General features: G+C 38.2%; 1 protein-coding gene across 1 annotated transcript; it reads right to left on the bottom strand.

Moving 5' to 3' along the window:
- Positions 1-216: 216 nt before the first annotated feature.
- Positions 217-26,984, bottom strand: pip (heparan sulfate 2-O-sulfotransferase pipe). Its single transcript, XM_011643924.3, has 8 exons — positions 26,097-26,984; positions 18,458-18,606; positions 5,019-5,092; positions 3,304-3,510; positions 2,636-2,715; positions 2,274-2,555; positions 1,863-2,017; positions 217-1,733 (listed from the first exon to the last, which is right to left on the bottom strand). Exons 1-8 carry the CDS (start codon positions 26,144-26,146, stop codon positions 1,558-1,560), a joined length of 1,173 nt encoding a protein of 390 aa, XP_011642226.1. The 5' UTR covers positions 26,147-26,984; the 3' UTR covers positions 217-1,557.
- Positions 26,985-27,379: the final 395 nt, after the last annotated feature.

The following is a 27,379-nucleotide window of genomic DNA, read 5'->3' as shown; positions in this document are numbered from 1 at the left end:
GTCGGCGGATGTGTGATTTGGCACGTACTCTTCGGATGGTAAATGTTACATATAAACCTGCGATAGGAGAGGTCAAGGTTAACTTTTATTAATATTTATACATTAAATATCTGTCAATTAAGAATAGCGTATTATTCAATATAAACTCGACGGGAGATATATTAACGAATAATTAAAAGGTAAGATAATTTTATAAGAGGAAAGAAAAAGTCACCGTTCCTTTTTAAATGGCAGCGTTTTATTCCAAATAATCGTAAGTAATCGATGAAAGTACAAATGTGTTTTTTCTCTTAGAAAGCGATATTCTCTAATTGTTACTCTTGTACATTTCTCTCTGCGATCGTAAATATTCCGCGATAAAAGAATATCGTGGTTTATCAGTCTTTGCGTCGTTCGTACGTCGCTGGCGAGAGAAATCATCGCAAATGCTATTGATTACCACGAAATATCCCTACAGTGATAAATGTGCCTGGAACTTGCATATAACTCCTACAGACGTCTGTTAAAAAAATAGTGACATGACGTCTGCTCGCAAACCATTCGGCACTTACTCAAAGTGTCTCTATTTCTGGATTGCGCGATGCATCCACGTCATATATGTATAGTAAGCTTTATATAAAATGATAGATCTTTCTTTCTCGGAACTCAAAGCTCCACAGACATTTCGCTAAATCCAAATGCAAATAATATTTTTTTCCTTTAATAATTACTTTAATTAAAATTCTTTCATTACGCACATCGTAAGGCTCTTCTAAATGCGTCAAATTTAGATCATCACACGACTTCTAAATTATTTTCTTTATCTTTTATGTCAAGAGAGACGGTCAATTGTATTCAAAATTTGACAATATAATAAAATTCTATTTTTTTCATTGTAGGTCAAAGTTCTCTTAAATGGAAGTAAGTCATCACAGTTGTCACGAGAAGAACTAATCATTCTCTCTATCTTTGATGTCATGGAATAGTAGTGATTACAGTCAACAATTGATAACGTCATAAGGTTTTGTTTTCTCAGGTACAAAGCTGAACTTTCTTTAAATCTTGTTCCAAATTAGATCACTGAATTGTTTGTGATTTAAATACATATTTTCTTCTTTGTTTTTGACTCGTGAAATAGTTAATTGTAATCGAATTTTTAATAAAAAAAAGTTCAAGCTTTTGATTTCGGCAAGTAATGCTTAACAACTTTAATTTTAATAATATTGTGATGATTAAACAAATAGAGCATAATCTGTTAATTTGATATTAGTCCTAAGACCATTATTAATTCTTCTAATTATATATTATATCTATCTAATTATATATTATAAAACATAATTAATTTTCTCTCTTTTATATCACTCCATATTTAATGATAAAATTTTTATAGATTGTTATTATCAAAAATAAGCATTATTCTGTTGCAAGTCGTTTTTATCAAATCACTAATCCTATAATAAACGTAATTGCATTGAAATGCATTTTTTTCGTAATATTTGTGACACATTTTAATAAGTGCACTCATACAATAAAAGATAGAAGATATTTTTTTTTTTTTTTTTTTTAAAAAATTGCGAACTACGGAATATTCGATCGTAATTTAAGAGCTCTGTATTGTCTATAAAGTCGTTGTTTGCAGAATTGGTAGAATTCGACTTCGCGAGTAAAGTTGTTTCGCACCAAATTCTTCACTTCCTCGCTGACTGGCGGTTTAAAGAAGTTTCGATTGATCCTCATAAATGAATTTACTTGATCTAGAAAAGTTGAAAAACATTATTATTAAGACAACATAAGGATAATTTGATCATAATCTATGGATGTAATGTAATTTAAGATTAAATTTAAATTAAATTTAAGAATTAATTTTAATCAATGGTATTTACCATAGTAAACGTCAGTAGCTCCCTGGAAAAATCGTGGTATGTAGTTTTCCAGTACTGTGAGAGTTGTATTTATATCCTCCAAGACGCCAACTACCGCGTAGTGTTTTTCTACCGCTAACTTGGCTCGCTCCAGGGCACCAACGGTATTAAAAGGACTTTCGAGAAAGAAGTATGTTTAAATGTCGTATAATCTCATTGTCGTGTAATCTCATTTGAATAAATTAAGTTATTATTCATTTTTTCTCTCTTTTAAAATCAAAGCTAGATTACTTACACATTGTATAGCATACCTGTGTATTATTGCTATCTTTTTTTTTTTTTATTTAACATTTATTATAAATTGTTGTTATATTATCAAGTTTCGTATTTGTGAAAGGAATTTTCCGATACGTTGCGAGCAAACATTCTTACGTGCATTTTTCGCTGTGGCCGCAGAAGAAGAGCGTTTGCCTGCGGTGATCGCCGATGCCCTCGTGGATCTCTCCCTGCAAATATCTGCACTCTCGATCGCCCTTAAGTACGCACGACTCGAAGTCCTTTTTGAGCCAATTGGGATCGGGCAACGGTAGATCCGGGAAGATCTGCTTCCTCTCCACATAGTACCATGGTGCTCTTACGTAATAATACCAAGATATGACCCTTTCCACGGGATCGCGGACTATGTTGATATAAATCGGCTCCGGTAGGTGGAATCTGACGAAGAAGAGACAAGAAAGTAGAAAATGGCGGTGGTAATCATTTAAATTGCCAAGGTTAATTCTCGCGGCACTCACTCTGTAAAGTTAGTAAAGCAGACGTGCTTCACGTAAACAGATGGCTCCGAATAACTGCTGACCATCCTAGCGAGATGCAACTAAAAGCATAAAGAAGAATTAAACGAAAATTATATACAATCTGCACAACCTGTAGAGTTTTCGAAAGGTATATTGCAACAAGTGATCAACCTTTCTTTATTATTTTTATTATTTGTTCTTTGTTATTTTTGTTATTGTTTGTCCGCCATAAATCCTATAAACGATTCCCATAAAACGAAGTTTTTCGAAAGGGGTCAATGTCGCTTTAAATCGACACAAATTCTATTCTTTCTAAACGTTGTTAATGATAAATATATTCTTCTTATTTTCGTTGTATTTTGTATTTTTTTTTTTTTTTTACTCTAACCTTTATGCAATAATATCTCTGCCCGTTCTTTCTTTCTCCCCATAATTTTATCAATCAAATTGAGAAACCTGATTAAAACAAAAAACAAGGAAGTACGGAAGAGATGGGGAAGCATTAGCGCTTAGATCATTTGATCGATCGATATCGCCGTACTTTTACATCACCTTGTAGGGCTCAGCGGCGACGGGATTGTAAATTAAACTGGTAATTACTACGCGAGCGGCTGCCATCGCGCGATTGATGATAATTGATTGGGTTTCCTCGCTCGGGGTCGTCGTACCTGCTCGATCGGCGCGAGACGTATGGTCTCGACTCGCTGCACGCGGTCCCTGTTGAACGAAAACGCATTCCTTATCGATAGCCTCCTCAACAGCTCCATAAAAGTCTGCGAGCCGACTTTCGGCACGCGATTGAAAAACAGGACCTCCCGATCGGCCCTCCTCGTATTGTTGAGGGCGTCGATGTCGAGCGCTTCCTGCTCCTCGTACTAAAAGAAATCGAAGCGGCATGTTAATCAAATCACCGGATATGTGTGTGTGTGCGTGTGTGTGCGTGTGTGCGTGTGCGATCTGAATCAATAAGCTTCACCATCAATTTAGTTCTTTCATAATTTTAAGCTCATACGTGAGCGCGCGTGCGAAACTTTTCTACGTCTTCTTTTACATCTCTTCCCGGTCAGCTCAATAATGTTGGAAGTTAAGAATGTCGGAATAATCAAGTAGACGTGAAACATTTGTGCGCATCGCAGGAGCAAGGAGGGAATCCGGATGCGGAGAATGTTGCGGACGCGGGGTACAATTTACGGGCGACTTTACCCGCTCATTTTCGGCGCTCATCTGTCATTATCGGCGGGCTGTCCGCTTCTCCGCGAAAGAGAGAACATATTGTTCCGCGCGGAACGTTCCCTCCGATTCCCTCTCGTTAGATAACGATTCGTGTTATTAGCAAGTCATTCCTCGGCATAAGGCGAACGAAGGCATAAGACTTTGCTGTGAGCGCAAGTGCAAGTACGAGGCAGCTGCCCCGCGTCGCGAAATTGCGATACCCAGCGGCGCGGTAATAAGCGGCCCGTTCTCTCGCGCTCTCGCATCACATCTTCCGTGTATATTTTTATCACCCATCGGCCGTGTATATTTTACATCGATCGGCCGTTTCTTTTTTTCTTTTTTTCCCCTTTGCGATTTAACGCACTCCGCATGGAGTGTCATTTACCCGACCGGCGCGTTGCACCGCGCCACGCGACGCGTATCATCGCAGAAGCTTAGCGCCTGCACTTATACATATGTATGAGCAAAACTGGAACGGGTATCACTTCGCGTTTTAACGCGAGGAAGAAACGAGAGTACGAAAAAAAAAAAACGTAGAGGACTTTACGTTTTTTCTCTTAGAAACTCGCTGTCATTTGCTAACTGCTCGTTGATCTTCTTGCACCGGGGAGAGATCGATGAAAGCGCGCGTTTTAGAATATTGTTTGTTACGACTCTTGCGTCCGAGTAAAGAGAGTAAAATTTGTGAAGATCGTTGATTCTTTTTTTCAACACGAATTTTTCGCCAATGCTATCTTGACCTCCTTGCTCCTCTTTCCTTATTCTAGCTCGATGTTATTCCGATACGGAGGAACGAACAACGCGCAATGCAAGCGGGTCAAACGATTTACCGGTTTAAAGGAATGCATCATATATAAAGAACGCACACATATAAAGAACGAATTTTTATGAAGACCTCGTAGTGATACACGATAATGTCGCTCTCAATCTTGATAGCTTGACAAGAGATAACAATATTGAGATAACGAGCGAAATATTATGCGAGAATATAATGCTACGGCTGTGTTTTTAATTAAAACGAAATAGTTACTTATTGGAGCAAATAATTATTTACTGATAATTCTACGGTAAGATTCTCTTCCATGCATATGTTCCATTATTACATAGATACTAATAACGATACGATAAGTAATCGCTCGCTGTATGAAATGATAAATGCGCTAATTACCTTTCCCACGAGAATACGTTGCACATTTGAATAATGGACGATACCGTTTGGCTCAGCATCGGTCTGAATACCGTCTGAAAACAGATAACAATTTTCAATTGTGGTTAAACGCAACAAGGTTAACAAGAATAAAATCGTTGATTATAAGATATTAGAAGTTATTTTGTTGCAAAAGACGACGGCCGACTTCGCTTTGTTTTCAACTACGCTGACCGTCTACCGCAATTTTTTTCTCTCCTATCGCGGCGAAAACCACGATGGATTTGTGTCGTGTCATTCGGAAAAATCACCGGCGAAAGAAGATAAATTTCGTTTAACGTTTGATAGATGACCCTGTCGCGCAAGTCAGCAAATGTCGAGATTCCTACGTCTACTGTCACGGTCGTGTGGGAAATTGCATACATAACGATGGTATCTTCTATGGAACTACGCATCACTTCACTTTAGAGCATTCATGTAGAATAGACTTCCAAAAAAATTTCCAAACGAGAGTGAGAATTTTTCAAGAGAAATAAACGTGACACGCTGCAATTTACTTAATATATTATGTATTATACTTATATTACATGTTTTATTTAACTTATGTTACACCATGTGATTCATTCGGTAAATATAGCCATATTTAAATAATTAATTATTTTTTTCTCCGCAAGACGTCAAAGCATGTGATAATGGTTGGTTTCTTGGACATTTTCTCAGGACGTTATTCTCGTACTTACGGCGGACTCGCACATGTATCTCTGATGATGTATTCCATGAATGTCGGTGGTTCCCTGACATGACGCGCGTGTAGATCTCTATCGTCCTTTTCCCAACGCGTGCATACGGTCGGAATTCGTTGCGACGTATGAGAGCTGCGCCGGAAATACCGTAACAAAGTCCGCGCGGTCCGTTACGCGCATACGGAACATGCGTCGGAGTTAGTTATTTAGCCAGGAAACCCGCACGGCGCGATTGTTGTTCGCTCGCGGACACGCCGCGGACGACGTTGACGGATAAGTTCAAACTCGGCTGCCCGACGCGGGCAGTTTTGGTTACGCGTAATTAGCACTCTGATTACGCAGAGAGTCACGTCGATATTTGTGCGACGCAGGATGCAAATGTGTATGATTTGCGCCACGTTTCCTGGTAACGATTCAATTAACGAATTATGAACAAACGGAGCCGCGAGTCGGCTCGGGGGTCGAGGAAGCGGGCGACGAGGCGTGCTATCACGTACAAACGTGATCGATCACCGGCGCGGCTCCACGGAATTCATTAAGACGCCTCGAAAGTAAATACGACTCTCTCGTTAGCGCGTACGGCGCGTACGATCCCTCAGACGTATTCCGCGCGATTGTGCGCGAGGTGCGAGTAACGAGAACTCCGCGCGGTGGATAAATTGGCGATCGCGGTGATTAAGAGGTCGCGATGGAACTCGGCCAAGAGCAACGATCTGTGAAGGGACCGGAATCGAGGTCCCCCATAGGCGACTGTGTTGGTCATTTCTAGAAAGTTGCCGCTCCCCGCCCGAGAGCATCTCTCATGCGCCCGGAAACTAACACGAGAGGGGCCGAAAAAGGTGCAGCGGACGCGCGCGCCAGTGATGCGTGTCTTCTTCTCTTTCTACTTTGTTTCATCTCTCTTTCTGTTTCTCTCTCTCTCTCTCTCTATATATATATATATATATATATCTCTAGCATGACGCAGCCAGGTGGAAATGAGATCTTGTTCCATACAGAAGCCGGCAGATCGTTCCATATGACTTTGTCTCTGATCGACGCGACTAATCTGATTCTTCCCGCCCGATTGAGCGGATAGATTAACTCGCGTGAAACGTTTGAAATCATATGAAGCATAAGCGTAAGATTCATCCGTATGCTTTTTCCTTCGAAAATATCGAGTAATATCTTCTTTCGTCATTCAAATATAAAAAAATGTCAATCATCGAGATCGTTCTTTCCGTAGACCTTAGACAATACTTTCGCCGACGATCGAAGGGAGATGACAAATTAACATCTCATTGACCGGAAGTCACATTCGACGCGCGGAACGCGCGGAACGTTCGTGCGGGAAACGCAGCCGCGTTGGTACTCGGGACCGTAGGAGAGATAAGCCTGCAAGAGCGGCTTCTCTCGCGATCGCGCGGTAGATGCGATCAGCTCGTGATCGGGCTGACAATAGCAGCCGCGAGCGCAGGTAATTTCTTGTGTGACGTCACGCAAGGGAAGCCGACGGACTCGATTATCAATGATATCTTTTTCTCTCTTTCTCCCTGTTTCCTTTTTAATCCCTCTCTTCCTTGGCACCACCGGCGGGCGAAGAGCGAGAGAGAGAGAGAGAGAGAGAGAGAGAGAGAGAGAGAGAGAGAGAGAGAGAGAGAGAGAGAGCTTATCGTACACTTGAAACGGACCAAGCGCACCTCTGCAGACGCAGACTTCCGATTGACGCGCGCCGCAGCTGCAACTCACGGCGACTCGCGCACAATACCGATGAGTTATGCACAAAGATTGCTTCACGATAACTCTGCGCAATAACGGTTTCTATTGGCATTGTATTCCGCCCGCTTGTAAAACTAAGCTCCAGATAAAATCGCGGCTCGAGTCGTGGGCGCATATAGTCGTACGTACCGCGATAGCCATAATTAATTTTGTATTAGCTTGTTATCTGTGTTATCATGATTATCATGTCGCGATATCGTACTGCGCGGACAATATTGTACAATAACTGATAAAGAACTTGTTATGTTTAACAATTGAGTCTTTGGTTTTTCCGATAATAACGTATACAAAGTATATATATATATATATATATATATATATATATATATATATATATATCTCTCATCATTTCTTCGAATCGCGAATCTTCGAGGTAATATCGATTTTTATCGTACGAAGGTGTCAGGATAAATCGCAGAGATTTTTTGCAGGGAATTCTTAAAGATATGAATTTATCGAAGAACGGGAATGTGTCCGAAAATATCATTCGTTATTACATACGAGCCCCTCTCCCCCCCCCCCCTCCCCCGAGCCCTCAACCGATTCAAGCCCGCGGCGCTTCTGCGTGAAAATTCTCTCCTTACCTTTGTCGGTAACTCGCAGCTTCGTCGATTGCAATGCATCGCGCAAATTGAAAATTGTTCGATGGACGTATAATTACGATGGGCAATAATTATCGTGCTCGCGCACGCACATAAGCGGGCTGAGCCTTAGCGGGCTGAGCGCCTCGCGGTTCGCGACGCCGGGGGATATAGCGGCTAATCGGCGACGGCGAGTCTTCCTCGTGACCGATACAGATGCAAGTTTAACGGACGGACAAGACACCGCCGCGTCCGGAAACTGCACGCTCGCCGCGGGCACCGCGCCGCGGCGTAGGCGTAGGGGGCTTTATTCACGTCATTCACTGCTTAAGACGTAGTCGGCGGTGCTCGCAAAAAACCGCCCGTTGCATCTCCCGATCGTTGATCTTTGCCCGCTAGACCGAGAATAGCTCTCTCTCTCTCTCTCTCTCTCTCTCTCTCTCTCTCTCTCTCGGTTCTCTATGCTCTATCTGTAGCGCTCTATTGTACAAAGTGTTAACTACCAGCGTTGTTCCGGGCCTCCTGCATATGGATACGGTCGTTCCTTACGAAACTTTCTTGGAGAGAGTCGAAGATGAAAGATGTGACAAGTTCTGTTGGCGATCTTTTCCGCCGATGCTCTCTTGATCTATCTCCGATGAGAAATTTTATTTTATTATTTCGTAAAACAAGAAAAAGATCGAGGAACGAGAAGGATGTTGCATATCATAGTATATAAATATATAAAAAAAAAAAATGATCAATTATTTATACAATTTGGAATCTCGAAGGATGCAGTTATGCAAACGAGATTTCAATAATTGCCACTAGTTCACATTTCACGACTGTTTCTGTTTGTCAGAATTTAGGACTCTTTGTTCTTATCTGTTTAATAAAATCGCTATGTTACAAACTAATAAAAAGATTGCAATCACGAAAAAGTGATACAAATTGTAGTTTATCTCTGTTTTATGGCTACATTATTTTTTCCACATTCTAATTTTATATCTATGCTGTGGAACAACCTAATTTTCTTGTAATTTACCGCTGTGTTTATTGCGTGAAGGAATAATTTCACATTCTATAAACGACAAGCAGTAATAATTAAATTTTCATATAATTTTTATATACCCTTCAATTATCGTTAGTCATACGTATGGCTTCTTTTAACATCTCGGACAACAACATGATACGTTTACAGTTAGAACATATTAGTAGTAGCGAAAAAATAGAGACGGCCTCGCTACCTAATTTCTAGAAAACCCGAGAAACTTCGTTTGCGTGTCGTTTGTGGAACGTTGAAAAGCAAAGACGAGCTCTTTTAAAAATCTGTGACTAAAGTCAATTCAGAAATCGATGTTCACGAGGAGCAATCCACGGAGCAATCACTTTTAAGAAAAACTATAGGAGGTCGATAAATTAGATCAAAAGTGATTGATAAGATACGATAATTTGACTCTGTGCAGAACATAAATATATAAATAGCGTGTCGATGTGCGCATTTTTTGTTCGATCTAAGATATATAATTTATTTCTATTTTAAAATCTATTTCTCTTTTAATATCTATTTCTATTACAAAAAAAATTTTAGTTAACTAATTAATTAATTTGGTAATATTTATTAAAAGTTTCCGTAAAGTATCTTCATTACAAGTTTCTACTAGTAATGAAGATACATAGAAAATATTTAATTTAATTATTTCTGTTAAGAAATAATGATCGACAATGGTAAATTGTTTATTATGTTAATATTATGTGATCACGCATTTGTACATTATTTTTATATATTTCCTTTGTTCTCTCTCTCTCTCTCTCTCTCTCTCTCATGATGAAGATAAAAGAAAATAAAGTTTTTTTCACTATTTTTCAATACTATATTATCTTTTTACTGGATCGTAGAATGCAAGAGAATCAGTCTTATTTTCTTATTTACCATCGAGTATCTCATAATCTTGAATTATTCATCCTTGCAGTATTTCTGGTCTCTGTATTAAAAATGATGGAACCGTACTTGGACTCGAGAAAACTCGGGCGAGACGCTCTCTTCTTCGTGGCCGAGATGTTGTGTGTGCATCGCGAGAAAAAAAGAAAGGATGCCAATGGTCAGAACGGGTCGGCGGTGCGGAAGATGCCACGTATGCCGTCCGGACCGGACTGGCGACCTTTTACTCCCATTTTGGTCACGGAACCCGTTGATCCAGAGTTTGAGAAAGCTGCTTGAGAAGATCGGCAGAAAAGAAAAAGGGGACGACACTCCGAGGCGATACTTGATGTCGCATCTTGGCGATCTTGCAGTCTAATTGTTCGAGACGCCTCGAAGAAGAGGCTGGTAACTTTCATCTTTGTCAAAAGTGGGGCTAACGTGCGGTCAGATTTCCGCCTTTCCTTTACCGAGGTTCAGAGGAAATTCAGTGGGTATATAAGTGCTATAGTATGTAAGTGCACACCTGCGAGATAATTCGAGAGAATTCGAAAAAAAAAAAAAAAATCAAAAAGTAATTTCGTCCTCGATTGGGCTTGGCTGCCGTGGGAACGCACTTATACATACGAATAGTTGCAGATTGCAATGCAAACGGTTGATTGGCCGTGACAGTGATCGACTGTGCAATTTCCTTAATCAACGATTCAGAAAATAAAGATTACGGATATCGTACGAACGTTACCGTGACTTGTCTTCTTCGCATATAGCATCACTTTACACACACAGATATTATTTATGATTAAGTAGGGTATAAAATATCGAGAATGTTTAGGCTGAGCCTTAAATTTGGAATTTTGGAATTTTTTTTTTTTTAAATTAGACCTAATTGCACTAAACTAAATATATGATAAATTTAAACGGGATTGTTGAAAGTGAATGAACATATCAGTGAAAGTGTATTGTACATTCTTAGATAATATGTGTTAAATAGACAATCAAACTAACGTTAATCATATGCTATCACCGTTAAACGGTAAGCTCTCTCGAACAACATTGAAAATTTCGACGAGACAATTCAAATAGTCAACATCGCGAGAAATTGTTTGGATTTTTGGATGCCATTTCGCAATATTGCAAGGAAAGACGTGCATATAAAGGAGTGCCTCGTGCGAGAAATTCGAAAGAGAGTCGCCTGACTACTTTCGCGAAGAGCGCGTTGTAAGAATGGAAAATGTGGGTCGAGATCAAGACTTCAAAGTCACTTCGATCGAAATCCTTTCTGCAATTTATGTTTAAGCGTAATTTACGATAAAAGAGAAATCCAACATTTTTGAGAATAAAATTCGATTCGTAAGGAGATTTTAAAAAGGAAAGTTTCACTGATGTGACATTCGATGTTTCATCAAACAAAGAAAGAACATTGGCCTTAATTCTCGCATTACATATCTAACATCATCATTATCATTAGTAATTAAATGGTCGGTAGCAGTAATTTATTGATAATGACGACTACTTTCTTATATATGTCTTGAAACTTTATAGCTGTTCGAGTTTAATTTTCCAAGAGATAATCAGTTTGCGTTGAAGTTTCCTTGCACGGAAAGTTCCAAAAAGGGAATGCAATAGGAGAACTTTCCTCTCTCTCTCTCCGGTACGATATGGAATTATTCTGGTCGCAGAAAACTCGTTTCCAGGTTGTCTACGGGGTACCAGGTATATAACGAGGTACTGTGATCGTGACATACCGTCTGCGGTCGAAGAGAAGCGTTTACAAGATTCCGCGGTAATGGATCCAGCCGTAAAAGCTACAAAGGGCTCGGCCTAAAGTCTTGGGAAAAACGACTCGTCGACGAGTTTTACGATGATCGCGAAAAAGTATGAATTCTTCTTCAGTTTCAAAGAAAACCCAAGAGATCCGCACTCGCGAAGATGTTAACGGCGAAAAAATGCTTGCTTCACATCATCGAACTCAATTTAGCATGCTTCATATCCATCAATCGAGAAACGAGAAGTTTTTATGTTTTAGTATCGTTATTAATTTTCTTGTGGAATTTAGCTTTTTATTAAACTATCTTGATTTATATTTATTGATTATATTGTGATAAAAGTACAACAAAATTTAATATAGATAATTAAATTATTTAAATGAGTTATTCACAAATAACCAAATTTAATTCAATTGTTTAATGTATACATTATATTTAACTTATCGTTTAATTATTAGTAGTAGTTTAATTAATGAAAATATAATAACAATCAAAGTCAACTTTCACTTATATATAACGAGCAATGAATTTTATAACGATATAGTAACGCTTCTGAGAAATCATAAAGTAGAGTTCAATTCATATTTTATTTCTTGTTATTAAATTTTATGGTATGATGCTATCTTTAGAACGTAAAAGTATTTATCACAAAATAAGCTTTATTTAATAAGCTCCTGACAGTCATCTTTAGAAAGTTAAATTTACTTATCAGTGTTAGAGGTATGTATATTTGATCGTCGCCTGATAATCAATCGAATCAATCTTCTTAAAAATTGCCTAGCGAAATACTGTCATTCTTGTATCGAACGATAAATCACACCGTTGTGCCAAGGATTAACATTACACTGTTAGTAAAAGCGCACTATGATCAACAATTCTATTAAGTGAAACCGAAATTGTTAACTGTATGTTAAATAGAACTTCCATAATGTTGGATGATCATATGGGTAGAAAATCGTTTGTTTGTACAATCACTCCTTTGTAGCATATTTTCATGTGTTAATGATACAGTAAAATAGAAACGTCCGCTTTCTTTTCCTTTTATGGGCTTATTATCGTGTAACATGATTAGGTGGAACATACTATGGCAGCCATTAAATTGCGAGTAATCTGAAATATGTATTACGTGTATTTACGAGATGAGTTATTTAACTTAACCATCCTCTGCAGTTACAGTAGTTATAACATAATAAACATAATGCGGTTGTAAAAAAACCGCATTTCTCACAACATTAAAACAGGAAAAGCTGTGATAATTTGAATAAAAGTTAAACCAGTAAAAAAAATAAAACGAGCTTATCTCGAAAATTTTCTAGCGTTCTTAACATATAGAACGAACTACGTTGTACTATTTAATAAAATATTAAATTTACTTTATGATTACTCGGAGGCGTTTATTTCATCCTTCCATCTTTTTCTAGCATAATATTCTGATTAAACTACAGGAGAAATTACAGCTTTTCGCCTATGATCTTTCGCGGAAGAGTCATAGGCGTCTATAAAATTTAAATATGTATATAGCACATCTCTAGCACGATCGTATATTATATACGCGTAAAATGATCCAGCTCGTTGATGCGTTTCAAGAAGAAAATTACTTGAAGTGGGTTAGACGGACACTGTTCGCATCGCCTCCTTCGAATGATGTTTCACCCATCACATATCGTTACTGATCCGTACAAGGATATAAAATCATTTGTACCATTTACATGATTATTTCTGATCAAGATCATCTATAAAAAGTATGTTATCTCTAACATATTTCTTCTACGAAAATTAAAAAAAAAAATATTATTTATTTTAATTGTATTAAAATTTAGATATTAGTAAAAAAATTTACAAATTTTTTTCAAACTGATTTTTACGAGAGAACAACATTCATTTTGCCCTCTGCTTTAATAATTTGTTATGTTATAATTTTCATTATAATGTAATGAAATTATCCGAAGAAATAGAGATATTTTAATAATTGTAAAATCTTTTCTTGCTCGAATGATTATGCATGATTAATTTGAATGACGTATGCTACAATCTTCAAGTGGACAATATAATTATATTGTATATTCTAACACCTTTCTTCACAACAGTAAAGATCATTTCCTATTCTATTTTAAATTAGCCAACCAATTGCAGCCAGAACAATGGCGTTGTATGACAACCGTTAGAAAGAAAGTACATGATAAACAAAGGTGAGCGTCATTCTCAAAATTGCGTTTAATTTACTGTAACCTTATAGAGTACTTCCTCCTGTTCTGATTTTGTCCCATTCTTTACGTCGAGATCTTTACATCACAAAACAAAATGCGCGTTAGGTTTTTACCATCTTTTTTAGGTCGAAAAAAATAAACTTTGAGAGAATTTTTATTTATTTTAATTTTTCAAGTTATTTGCAGCCTCCTGAGCTTTTATTAAAATTAGTTAAAAACATTATAATTAAAGAAGACTTTTATCGGAATTGCTTATACTTTACTTTATTATTTTATATTGATTACCGCTACTGATTGGTTGACACTTGATTGATTATTTGGATAATTAAGAGATGTACAGATAAACGACATATATGTTTTCCAAGTGTATTACTTTATTGTCACGTGAACATTCGATCAGACCTAATCGATTCTGACACGTCACTTTTGCTTATCGATAGAGTGTTACTTTCACTATAACAACAGCCCCCGAAGAAGTCGTGAGCTACTTTGCTTTCAGCAAATACACATACTTCATACCGTGTATATACAAAAAGTATTTCACTTTCACCCATGCGCATTGTCATTTTACATCTGGCTGGTTGCTGGGGTAAATACGACCAACGAGATTGAATGTAAATTATCAACCGCATTAATATAATTTGCACATACTTATGCTCAATGTGAACTTTTTGTCCTCTCGCACAAGTTTATCCTGCGCTGAATCGTCGGGGTGATTAAGTTAGAACATGAACGAGAAAGTAGGCTACGAGATATACTCGCAAAATCCTATTTTAAAATGGCGAATAAGGAAGGAAGTAACAGTTATTTTAATTGTTGAAAATATATTTATAACATTTATTACTTCATTACAATTAACATTACGATTACCATATGAAGAACCATGTGAACTATTAAGAATTAATAGATATCGAAATATGAAAAGAATCTTGATGGTGACTCGATAAGAAGAATATATATATTTTTTTGTGACGTAACTCTTTTTGTAACTTTTTAAAAAAAAATTATTTTTTGATTGTTAACATTATTTTAAATTCCTTATTCCCCTAAATTCCCTAGTACATATTTTCCTGCATTTTTTTAATTCAAAGATTACGAAGCGTATAAAAATATATAAGAGAGGAAGCGAACCATATATATGTACAAAGATTATTCATGATCGTGTCGTAGTTTCAAATTTTTACCGAATCACCGAAGTTGTTTCCGCGAATGATCCATAGATCATTCTCGATCTCGATCTCGCGCGCGAAGGGACCGGACATCGCGCGCGGGATTCCTCGCGGACGTATTACGAGCTGTTGCGAGCCACGATAACATCGAACCGGGGTGCACCACGAAGGTGCGAACGTATCCTCGCGAAGAAGTGGAAGGCAGCTCGTTAATCCATTTTCATGCCATCTCGTCAAGTATCTCAGTGAATCATTATTTCTTCCTATTCGCCACGCCGGGTGTGGTGCCGACCGTGGTGGTTTGACAATGGCGTCGAGATTCTATAAGCTAATGCGCCTTCGTTCAATCGTATTCCGTACATCCTTACCCGACTAAGTCCCGAGTAAGAAAATTTCTCACTACGATATTGTTGTCGCTATTAGCAAAAAGCGTCATTTCTCGCGGATTGAGCATGTCGTAGCGTAACGACTTTTTTTTCAAAGCATAGGGCAATTGCACTTCGTGCGTCAAATGATCTCGTCTTTTTGTCGTATCATCGTCTTTTTACCCTTTCATCCTGACCGCGAATCGAACGTTATCTTCCTCGATATAAACTCCTCGCGAACTAATATATATATATATATATATATATATATATATATATATATGTACACGAGCGATTGAACTTTCATTTCCATTCACATCGCTATTTATATCGCCGCGAGCGATTAATCCATTTCTCCTTTTAACGGCGTGAGCGTTACTACGCGTCTGATTTATTTTCGCTCACGCTCACCGGCATTTTTCCTTTCACCTCCCTTTGATGCGGCCACTCTCGACTACTCGATTCCGCCTCCGGGAAGCATCCTTTATCTTTCACGTGCACCCGGTCGCTCCTTCCTCCTGGCTGGTGAACGGCTTGTAAGAGTATCACATGGATCTCACGTGTTCTGTGCTACTCGGTAGTCAATACAGTCAATTTATAATGATCAGAATTAACTCGATAGGTTTTATAGAACAAAATACTTTTTATACGTTGGTTTGAAAGAAAATGCCATTTGAAACTTTATTTTTAGATATTTTATCGAGAACTATAAATCGATTGATTTTTATATATATATAAAATTATGACAATTTTAAATAAGTCACATAGGCAAAAAATATTTTTACTCTCTATATAAATATATTTGTATATTTGTTGGTGCTTATGATGGCCATCGCAATTTATTTCAGGGAAATTTCTATTTTGAACGTGGTTAGCATGTTGGATTTTTCACGATCATGTCTCGGTCACGAATGATCTTTTTAGTCTCTGCGTCATGGAAATAAAGTTGTTTCTTTTGATTGCAAATGCAAATAAATATATGTGTTTGTTTGAACGTACTTTTCTGACTTTCGCTTAACAAAAACGAGAGGCCAATGTTTACTCTTTCAATTGTGAAATTTCTCGTAGAAAGTGATACGAGTAACTATTATAATAATTGCGAACTACGTTCATAATGCATTGTTAATCATTGTGTTCTAAAGAGAGACGAATTTCTGTGAAGATTGCCATGTAGACTACGAATAACATTTTTAACTCGTTGCAGGGGCGCCATTGAAAGTAAAGGCCGTTTCGCACGACTTTGCGGGAGCATTCACAAGCATTCTATTTATAATTTTATGCGATATCAAAAGTATTGTTCATACACATAAAATTTTCGTTGGTAAAATTAAAATCATTCTCTCAACATAGACTTTGAACAATTTAAAAATTTATTTATAATTTATAATTTAAAAAAATTTTTCTGTTTTTTTTCACTTTTCTTTAATTCGATTAAAAATTAAAAATATAGATTGAATATAAATTAAAAGATCATGGATAAAAATCGGTAAATAAATATATAATAAATATAATAAAGTGTACAGAATTGTACTTTTCTTGTAGAATAGATACGTTGATATACACACACACACACACACACACACACACACACACACACACACACACACACACACACACACACACACACACACACACACATATATAAATAGTCGTCACATTTTCAAGAAATCGAGTACCAGAAATATAATCTTTTGCACTCTCGATCTCGAACGAGCACGATTCACGTTCGCTTAGCGAGACAGTATAGCTACACCATTTTAAATAATAAAGCGGTGCTGGACATAATTGCAAGCCGTAACGCAATAAATAATACGACGCGGCAAAGACGCGGATTACTACGTGCGTAAAGCGAACGGTGGAACGTGCACGAATAATTAGCTCGCGATTGCCAGCGAACGAAGCCTCGTGCTACCGTTGCGAATCCCGCGAAATGGATGTAGTATGGTATTGAAGCGATAGAGATCTTGCTCTCTTAATGTCCGTACATGGGTATATATCGCGCTTGAAAAGACAAAGATCGGTAACGAGAATAGTTTGCTTGGAAAAATCTGTCGTTTGATTTCCTTAAAAAATACAAATGTATATATAAGAAAATATTTCTTCTTTTGTGATTTGAATCTTCTCATCGGTACGCTAACGAAAGATATTTCTTTTTCAAATGTAACGATATCCAAATCGTTTAGTAAAATAATAAATAAATAATAAAAAAAAGATAAAGTAGCCTGGTACCTTGTCCTAAAAGGTTTGAAAGGAATTTAAAGATGTGAACTATGAGAAATGTCCAACTGACAACTGAATAGACGTATGTGTATGAGACGCATGAACATCTTTAACTCACTTTGAGTATCTTATCCCCGTTCACTCTCTCACACCTTGACCTTCCTCAACCGGGAAGTCAACAGCACCCTCTGGGGAGTAATATGTATGAGCGTAATGTAAAAGCGCATGTATAAACGTGTCTATTATGGCGCGCTGGCCGACACGAATGCAATTCCGATGTAGTCCATTTTCAGACGACGAGAAACTCACGGCAACCATTACGGCAACGTTTGTATAATTAAATAGATAATTAGTTCTTTCCAATTAACATTTCTAACGGTGATCTCGAGTGATCTTGTCGTCACTTTTGAAATAAACTAACTTCTTTTGCAATATTACGTTTTGTTTTTGATTATTTATTTACGTTACGGTTAATTTGTTTATTGCTTAACAGCTCGAATAAGATAATTAATTATAATATTTTTTTTAGAGCATGTAGTGGATATGCATAACCATATAATTCATTCTTTTGGTACGTTACATCTTTCCATTCATTTTTATATTTATATTTTATCTTTTAGTTCTCCTTGCAAACACTTCTGTCATTCTATTTCTTATTTCTACAAGGAGACAGAGAGAAAGGATTTTACTATTTGACATCGCGCTATTTGTTTCAATACTTTATGATAGTACGCGTATTACAGTACGTTACCTGACGAGAGTTGATTCGCCGAGAGCACATCGTCTTCTCCCGGTTGAAGGCGCACTTCCATCTTTTTCAGACGCGAATGTAAATCCCTCGTGTGTAGAAAGAGAAATAGCGTACTGGATATCGCTACTAAAGCGACCAACTCGATCGTCCTGTAAACAAACACGAATTAATCGATATCTTTACAAAATAATTATTCAATTATTCAATAATTACATCATATACGTGACTTTTTATCGTTTCGCAATTTGTTCTCAGCTTGCCGAATGTTGTTTCATGTTATTATTATGATGAACGGTATAATGTCTATTCTTCGTAAACAACGAAAAGTTTAATTTGTGGCGATGGTGGCGGAACGAAATTGCAAGAAGAAGCCCTTTCGCAAGTTAAATATTACGAGCCGATCGTCATCTGGGTTGGTAGTGAGGGGAATCAGGGCACGGCGAAGCCATCCATCTCGTAATTGGTCGTCCCGTCTGGGAGATGATGTTTCTCCGTATGACCTGGTTCTCGGAGAATGCCCGTCGACCGTGAAGATGCTCGACGGTCGCTTCAATTTCGCGGGGGGTCGGCGCAACAGGTGCGTCCCATAGCGCAAATACATGCATATATTCGTATATAAATATGACGAAATAGAAACGTTCGATACGTCGTTAAACTGTGAAAAAAAAGTCAGGAGAGAATTGTCACTTTTCACAGTTCGCACAGTGCGAAAAAGAAGAATATTCCAATAACAGGTCAATCTTTGGGAAATATAGGATCCCCTTACGGATTCCGTGGAATCGTGGGATAAAAAGCGTTAGTAATTAATTACAAAATGTAAGAGAGAGAGAAAAAAAAGGAACTACGGAGGAGAAGTACTGCTATGCGATATCTTAGCTTATGGCTTTTCTTAATACATCATTGCCCTCGAGCCCTCCGATTTAACGAGCTGTGTAATACACAAGACGGGCAACGGCAACGGCATCGCGAATCATCGCCGCGTGATAGCAGTCGTTACTCGTATACGGTGTATCATAAATAATGCAATAAACGTTGCATTAACGCGATACAGGCGGCGCACGCGAGACCATTGTAATCGATTCCTTCCACGATTAGAAGAGTTTCCAAGATTGTGTTGCGCGATGCGACGGCATAGTAAATTGTGAGGCGCCTTTATTGTCCAGCTCACGCTGGTAACCCAGCAAAGTGCAAAGCACGAACGGGAAGAAATAATTGATTTTCCTCGCGTGGTTCCTCGCGTCGTTCGTCAGCGATTAACCCGGTGGAATCACATCGGGAGCCACCTATTAAAGAGAGCCGTGCCGGAATGAAATCCGTGTTAATTGTCCCGCGTTTCTTCCAACGCTGTCGCTGTCTAATCTTCAATCCGAGTGCGGTTATCGCTTGTTGATCTTGCACGACTTGTGCTCCGTGCAATTGTCCTACATACACGGCGCCGATTCTGTAATTTGATGCAGACGTGCTGTAACTGCCTATATACACCGCGGCTACATCGGACGATCCAATCCTTATTTCGAGTACGTGCAATTTATTTGGCATGGAAAATAGCTAGTTGTCGACAATTTTTATTACACACAATAAGATACATACGCAAGATATTACGCAAAAATTGTTTCACTTCTGAAAATTACACCTGCGAAAATTACACTTTACGTTACAGTAAACTGTAAATTGATTACTGAGGAATGTAATTATAGGAGAGAGAAAGACGGAGAAGGAGAAAGCACATAAAGGATCTTCTTTTATATTACTTTGTATAAATTTCGCATACTTTATGTGAAATAATTTGATATAATTCTACATTGATTTTTCAAATTGCATTTTAAATTACACGTTTACTGTTAACGTTCTCATGTTTTTCATTATGATTCTATTTCACGAATGACCACAGTTTGAAAGATGATTGCACTGTCATTGAATGGTTGTTTAATTTTGTCATTAGCGCGTGAAAATGAATAATTTTCCGGAAAATATAAATATTTGTAATTTTTGGCTAAAAAAGTTAATGTCGGAGTAATCCTAATTTCTAAAGGTTATTATCGCATGTAAAAATCTTTTTTGAAATAAGAACTGAATTATGTAATTTATATTTAATTACATACTTATACGTTTTGATGATTTTATATGTTCACGCCATATTTATCTACATCTTTTTCAATTTCTTAGAAATTTAGAGATTTTATGCGTGACTTAACCATGTTGTCTCATTATATCTCTTACTTTATGTTCTTACTTTATGTTCCCACGAGATTTTTCCTTTACACGATTTAATGTCCATTTTAAATGATTGTCGACTTTTAATTTAAACGCTTAATGGAAACCTAGAACTTTCCTCGAATAATGTAATAAATGTGGTTTCTTTGAAATGATATATACACAGTTATATATTTGCAGTTTAATTACGTTTCCAAAATTTGCAAAATTCATTTAATTTTTCCATGACTACTATATTATATATATTCAATGTATTCATCGATATTTTGATATCAGTTCTCGAGGTTTAAATGATGCATTATTTGAATTGAGGCCAAAAGAAGAGCCTATGGCTTTACGGTCTACTAACGTCTCATTAGGAGATCGCAGCTTCCCAGACATCAGCCATCGAGATACCAAGTACGTGGGAGAAGCTCCGAAATTCTTCCGAACAAATGCAACGCGGAGATTTTCGTTTCGGCATTAAAATACAATGGTAGACACCGTACTCACGGTAGTGACAACGGTCTGACAAGGTAGATTGTAATTTAGTAAATGAGACATTTTTACGGAAGGAAGAGAGGAATAAATTAAAATATAATTTTTTATTAATTTCATTAAGTTATTTTACTAATTTTCGAATTTTTCTTTTATTAATTTTTTTCTATAGAATTATCAAGTGTGCAATAAACTAACGTAACTAACGTAAAATAAACAAAACACATGGAGCAATACTTGTCTTAGATTATTCATATTTTTAAATTATATATACATATAGAATAATACAAATTGAAATATTTAGGATTTTAAAACTAAATTTCTATAACGTTAAACGTTTTCTATAACATTTTATAAAATATTTCTAGCGTTTTCTTCCGAGAAACAAAAAAAAAATGAGAGGTTATTTATATTATAAGTGCAAGATTTTTCACGTGTGAGTCTACGAGAATATGTCTATAATTTCTCAAATTATTTATAATTTGTTTCCAGCAATTTATATGTACGCTGAAATCATCGTATTCTTCATCGTAATCCGTCGCGCCGATGCCGCTAGTTTCCTCGAGGATATACAAGGACGTTCCCTCACGGTATTCCATCACGGCTCTTCCGGGCTTATCGGAGAAACGTAAGGAGATCTCTACTTGAGGGAAAAGCGAGAAACGAACGGTATCGTTCTGGCGGACGCAGTGTCAACGACACGCGGAGAGAAGGGAACCGTAAGCTCTTAGGAACGCGTTTATATATACCCCCTCCCCCCCTCTCTCCCTTCCCCGTAACGGGGTATGTAGGGGCACCGTGTACATAAGTCTCGTGTACATAATGCGGCGAATGCGTATCTGAAAATCCAATTGTCCCGCGCGATGGGAACGTCGCGTGTAGGTATTCGATGCGTGAAATGTGCCATCGAGAGACCCGATAACAAGAATGTGCAGGCGTTAGGAATTTCTATTCCATCGCGCGAGCGCGCGTTGTCGGCTAAAGAGATCTACGGGTCAGATCGCGGTCTGATATCGCGGTCTAATTTATAAAATTGTAAATTGCAATCGCAGACAAGCGATAAAAATTGCCACGATAGTCTACTGATTTTAGAGAAGCGTTTCGGTAAAAAAAAAAAAAAAAAAAGAAAAAGAGAGAGAGAGAGAGAGAGAGAGAGAAATCTTTCTTTCAACGTTTGTCTATATCAGAATTTCGTTACATTGTGTTAATTTTTATTACGCTATATCGCATTAGGCTATTTATAAATATGACTGCGGAGAACAATTGTTACTTTTTTAAATTATTACTGTAGCATCCGTGAGAAACAGGAAAGAGGAAATAAAATGGTTTGAGAAATATTCAGCCTCTCGCAGTTGAAAGGCGCGCAAATTTCTTTCGATTGTGCTGTTAGTTTCATTAAATATCTCAAAAGCGTGTTTTTTCTCAGGCTCGATCTTACATTCCGATACGCCAATGGAAAATGTTTACGATTATGGGAGAGGGATGATCCTGCGTTTTGTTTTAATCTTTCGTAATGGATCGTGGTAACGTTGGCAGACGCAACAAAGCCGCGAGGCAACGCAGAAAGATTCGCGCTGAAATTGCGATGCAACTTTTGATCGCGGTCGATGCACCGCCGACAATGCTGCTCGTTGCAATACAACGACCACAATTGACTTTAACGAGCGCGCGTATATGATAAATTATTGCAGCCGGTGAGGCCGAAGTCGTATTCCAATAAAGCTCCGCGAAGTATACTTTGCAAGTTCTCCTACGTACGGTCTGTTCGATTTGCGGCAGATTATTTTTCAACATTTGAAAAATACTCGGTTACTAATTCCTTGCCTTCATCGTATTATCGTATTTAATGACGCAGGAACAGCTAAACACACACGCCGAAGCAGAGATCGTTCCATTTATATCTGCGTTTTCAATTAAATTTTTAATTTAAACGAAGCACGTTAGCTCAATCCAGTTGGACGAGTTTCCTCGTTGCTGCTTTTGTTGCTAAATATGTACCGGATGTCCCGATCAACTGTGATATCTTTCGTAACGCAGTACTCTCCTCTCTCAATAAGCTGAAAAAAAAAAAACGCATCTGCGCGTATATATATAGTATATCCAAAGGAGTTAACAGGCAAGAAATTATACGCGTACGCGTACGTCCGACCCATGTTAATTCACGATTTTTTTATACACTTAAGCGGACGTGCCCTCTGACATTATGCATGCTTTTTATTAAATCAGATTTTATGCTTGACATACAACCGGCTATCCGTCTATCTGTTGATACCGGAGAGAGGTTGTTTCTTCATAATGGAAATACATACTCGAATGGTGGGCAATCTTCTACATGACCACTTAACGCGCATTATCGTAGTCACTGTTAATTGCGCGCCGTGCCCGCTCAAGTGCGTTTCGCGGCGAATGCTTGATATCTCGTCACGAAGAAGTCGGAAGTGCGAGCAGACGAGGGGATTCCGCGTGGCGAGAGAAGTGCCCGATAATGATAATGGTTCTGTCTGCTCGCGGGAGGGGTTGAATCCCCTCCCCCCTCTCCCCCTCCCCCTCCCCCTCCCCCTCTCCGTCCCCTTCCTCCCCAGAAACCCTTACTCCATTTTATCGCAATGACATTTCCTCGTTCGTTTCTCGACATTTGCTCGTTGCCTCATTTACGCAACAGGCCCTGTAACTTTTATTTATAGACGCCGGAGATTCATTATCGCGAATTTACGCGCGCGGTTTTCTCACTCTCGGGCAGCAGAATTCATCATCGGCGGGACGAGCCGATGATAGAAACGAGACAAATGGACCTGCATTCTTGCAAACGTCATATACGACAGTCCATCATTCATCATTCGCAGAATTCGTAATTATCAACTGTATTAACATAAGAGGATAAATGAGAGAGAGACGCGAAACAACGGTGTTTATCGCGCGATAATTTCTAATATAGATCGCAAAATTTACGATACTATATTTTACTGAATGTATACCGATCTTTCGATAATTTAAAACAATCATACTTTTATCAGCTGCTTTAAATAAAAATTTTTATAACAAAAATTGAAAAAAATATAAGAGATAATTTGTCCGGGTTTATTTATAAAAGGTAAAATATATTCATGTGACGAATTTCCTTGAAAATGACGCTCGTACATATTTCATACGAGGTAAGCGAGGTAAGAATGCAATCGTTAATAAAAATTCAAATGAAATATGCGTAGATCCATCAAAGGAGTCCTATTTACCGCGTTCTACAATATACATAGCGTTCCACTATGTAGACCATCGACTTTGCTCGTGACTTATGACTTTACGCGCACTTGGGGGGGCCAATCGCGTAGAAAGAAATCGCAGGCCGACAAACCACTCACGTTTATTTGCATAAGACATGGAGCACCCGAGAGGAATCGACCACTCACGATTTTCTCTCGTGCGGTTTGCATTATTCTGCCATGATGAATCGATTTTGTCTAGCTTACCACGAGAGTTCCCCTGGTTGCGAGACCTTTAAACTCGTCACCTCGATTCTGATCGCGGCGACGTGACGCTTCAGCGCGATACGATATTCTCTTTTTTTTTTTCTTTTCATCGTTAAATTTATACCTCATTCAAAATGTAATGACATATTCATGAGGCGAAACAGGAAACCTTACGTAAAGCCTACTGGTATCTTCCATCGAATGTCTCGGACGTGCGTTTTACGTATGACTAATAAAACTACAACTGGATGCTAAAATAACATATTTCTCGTTGCCAACTTTCTCGTATTTTCTGTGATATATATGAGTTATTACAAGTGATCCATTATTGGTAGTGCAATTAGAGAGCTATCGATTTTTTAGATTTAAAAAATAAAATTCTTTTAAATGATATTTTTTTAAATATAATACTATAAGAAAGATGTGAAACTAAAATTGCTTTATATAAGCCGTACGTTCCATGTGAATATATGCAAATTAGTGTCTAATATTAGAGACAATAGCGTCAATTAAAAACATACGCTAAAATTATATTATGATAATGAAATATTCTATACTCATTGTACTAGATATAATTAAGGCTAATGTGTCTAAATTGGGTGAATAACTAATAATACTAATACTGTAATTATATTTTATATAGTGTACAGGAAATGAAGAACGTGAAAAATTCATTATAGATCCGATTCATAAGATTAGTTTACTTTCTATAGCTTATATCTAGTATGCTTATTTTTTTAATTTTATATGCAATCCGTGAAAAATGATGTGTGCATAAATTACATAGCCATCGCATATTCGAAATTTGCATATCTTTTTGTGAAAAAAATCAAAATCACATACAATTGTTATCTAAAATTTATATTCTATTTCTACTTTCTTCTCTATCTCATTTTCTTTTTTTTATTGAAGAGAAAAGATTGATATATTATCCTTTGAGAAAAGATTGATATTTTAAAGAATAATTAAAAAAATATATAATAAAGACATAATATTTCTTTGAAAATCTATCAAATATGAAGTTTTCAAATGTGTTTTATATATATATATATATATAAAACCGAAAAAGCTATATTGTTAAAATTTATACTTTTCTTAAAAGATTAGAAAAATTCTTACTTTTTTAATTTATTTAATTCATTTATTTATTATTTAATTTATTTTTAAAAACTTTTACTCGTAACGGTGTAATTTTTAAAATTGACCTTTATGAAAAAAGGGACAAGTTCACGGGAAGAATTTTATCTGGTGGAGAAGGTGGAAGATCGTTGGTTAAGATTGAGTCACAGCATGCTTAACGGTTAAATACCTTGATTCGTTAGAGAGGCTACGTCTCGCGTCGGCGAGATACGGTATCCCTTCGTGCACTCTCATGTTCTACGCGCATATAAATATCGATGGTATCGTACAAGATGTTAATCGCGCAGGCGTAATTAGGCGGCTTTAACGCCGCCGTTAATCGTGTCTCGAGATAGCCTCCTTACCTCTTGGGAACGGGCACTCTCCTTTGCCGCCACATGCTCTCCTTCAGCATCTTGCCGCTCCTTTCGGGAAATCGGGCCTTTCCTACGGGATCTTCCTCTTGGCGGCGATCGGACGATATCCCACGAGATCGCGGTCACGTGCGATCCATCGGAGATCGATCTGTCGTCATCGGACACTCGTGTCTTCCGGTGGATGCTGCCGTGCCTCGACAACGGTCACTCATAAAGTCCATTCACTGAATCACTGTTGAATGACAATGACGACGACGACGACGGCGGCGGCGGCGGCGGCGGCGGCGGCGGCGACGACCGAGAGAAATGTTTATCGATCGAATTTTAACGTTCGCCAACAGCTGGCTGAGAAACGTTAGTCGTCGATCTCCCGCAAGCGAGCGATTTTCCTGTCGATCAACACCCGCTACCAGGTCAACATCCTCAATCGGCGAGTCGATCGGTCTCCTTCAGCATGCGCGCACGCGCGCGCGCGCAACACTCGAGCAACTTTACGACATCGTGACCGACGATGCGATTTCGCTCGAGGCGACGGCGGCACCGGGTCGGAGATTCGTACGGCTTCCGGGTGTCGAAACGCGTGTGCGGCGACCGTCCCCGCGGATCTTTTCAGTCATCGGTCCTCCGGCGAACTCCGGCGAAGGCGGAGCGTGGCTGAGAGCCCGTCGTCGTGGGAAGGTGTCGAGGGGCGGGAGGCATCCGCTCGCTCGATCTGCACCGACCTGTCCGCTGGTCGACACGCGACTGTCGCTTTTCTTCCGTCGTTTCGGAGAGCCTCGGAGAGTCGCGTGGAGACGCGAAACACGGAGACGCGACACGCGATACGTTCTATTCCGCGTCCGCGCTCCGTTACTCGGTGGCACGTAATGCCGCGATTCTACTCCACATTCGCCGTGCCATCCCACCTGGGACCCCCCCCTCCCCCCTCCTGTTCCGAGGTCGCTTCTACTACGTGCCAGGCGGTGAAGGGGAGAGGCGTCCGTTTTTGGGTCTTTAAATTAAGGCCTACCGGATTTTTAACCCTGATTACCGTACAGGTGTCTTCTTTTCGAAACGCGATCGTGATATGTTATTCTAAAAAAAAAACTTTCCGCAGTAATAATTGAATATTTATCTGAATACTCAGAAATATTTGTTTTTTTTTTTTTTTTTTTTTTTTTACCAGAAATCATGTAACATACATGATGAAGACATTCCAAAAACAATTTAAATATTATGTTATAATATTAAGTTTTTTTTTTTTTTTTTTGAAAACTCTTGCAGCAAGTTAA

Source organism: Pogonomyrmex barbatus, unplaced genomic scaffold, assembly GCF_055798465.1.
Source record: "Pogonomyrmex barbatus isolate J1 unplaced genomic scaffold, ASM5579846v1 scaffold2, whole genome shotgun sequence".
In the NCBI taxonomy this organism is placed as follows: Eukaryota; Metazoa; Arthropoda; class Insecta; order Hymenoptera; family Formicidae; genus Pogonomyrmex; species Pogonomyrmex barbatus.
This window is presented reverse-complemented; position numbering and strand designations above follow the sequence as displayed.

Excerpts from the sequence above, each read along its gene's own strand:
- pip (XM_011643924.3), bottom strand. The coding sequence starts at position 26,146 with ATGCTGAAGGAGAGCATGTGGCGGCAAAGGAGAGTGCCCGTTCCCAAG. Across the intron at positions 5,093-18,457 it reads GGCGAATCAACTCTCGTCAG|ACGGTATTCAGACCGATGCT; the intron begins GTAACGTACTGT and ends ATCTGTTTTCAG. Across the intron at positions 2,018-2,273 it reads GGCCACAGCGAAAAATGCAC|TCCTTTTAATACCGTTGGTG; the intron begins GTAAGAATGTTT and ends CTTTCTCGAAAG.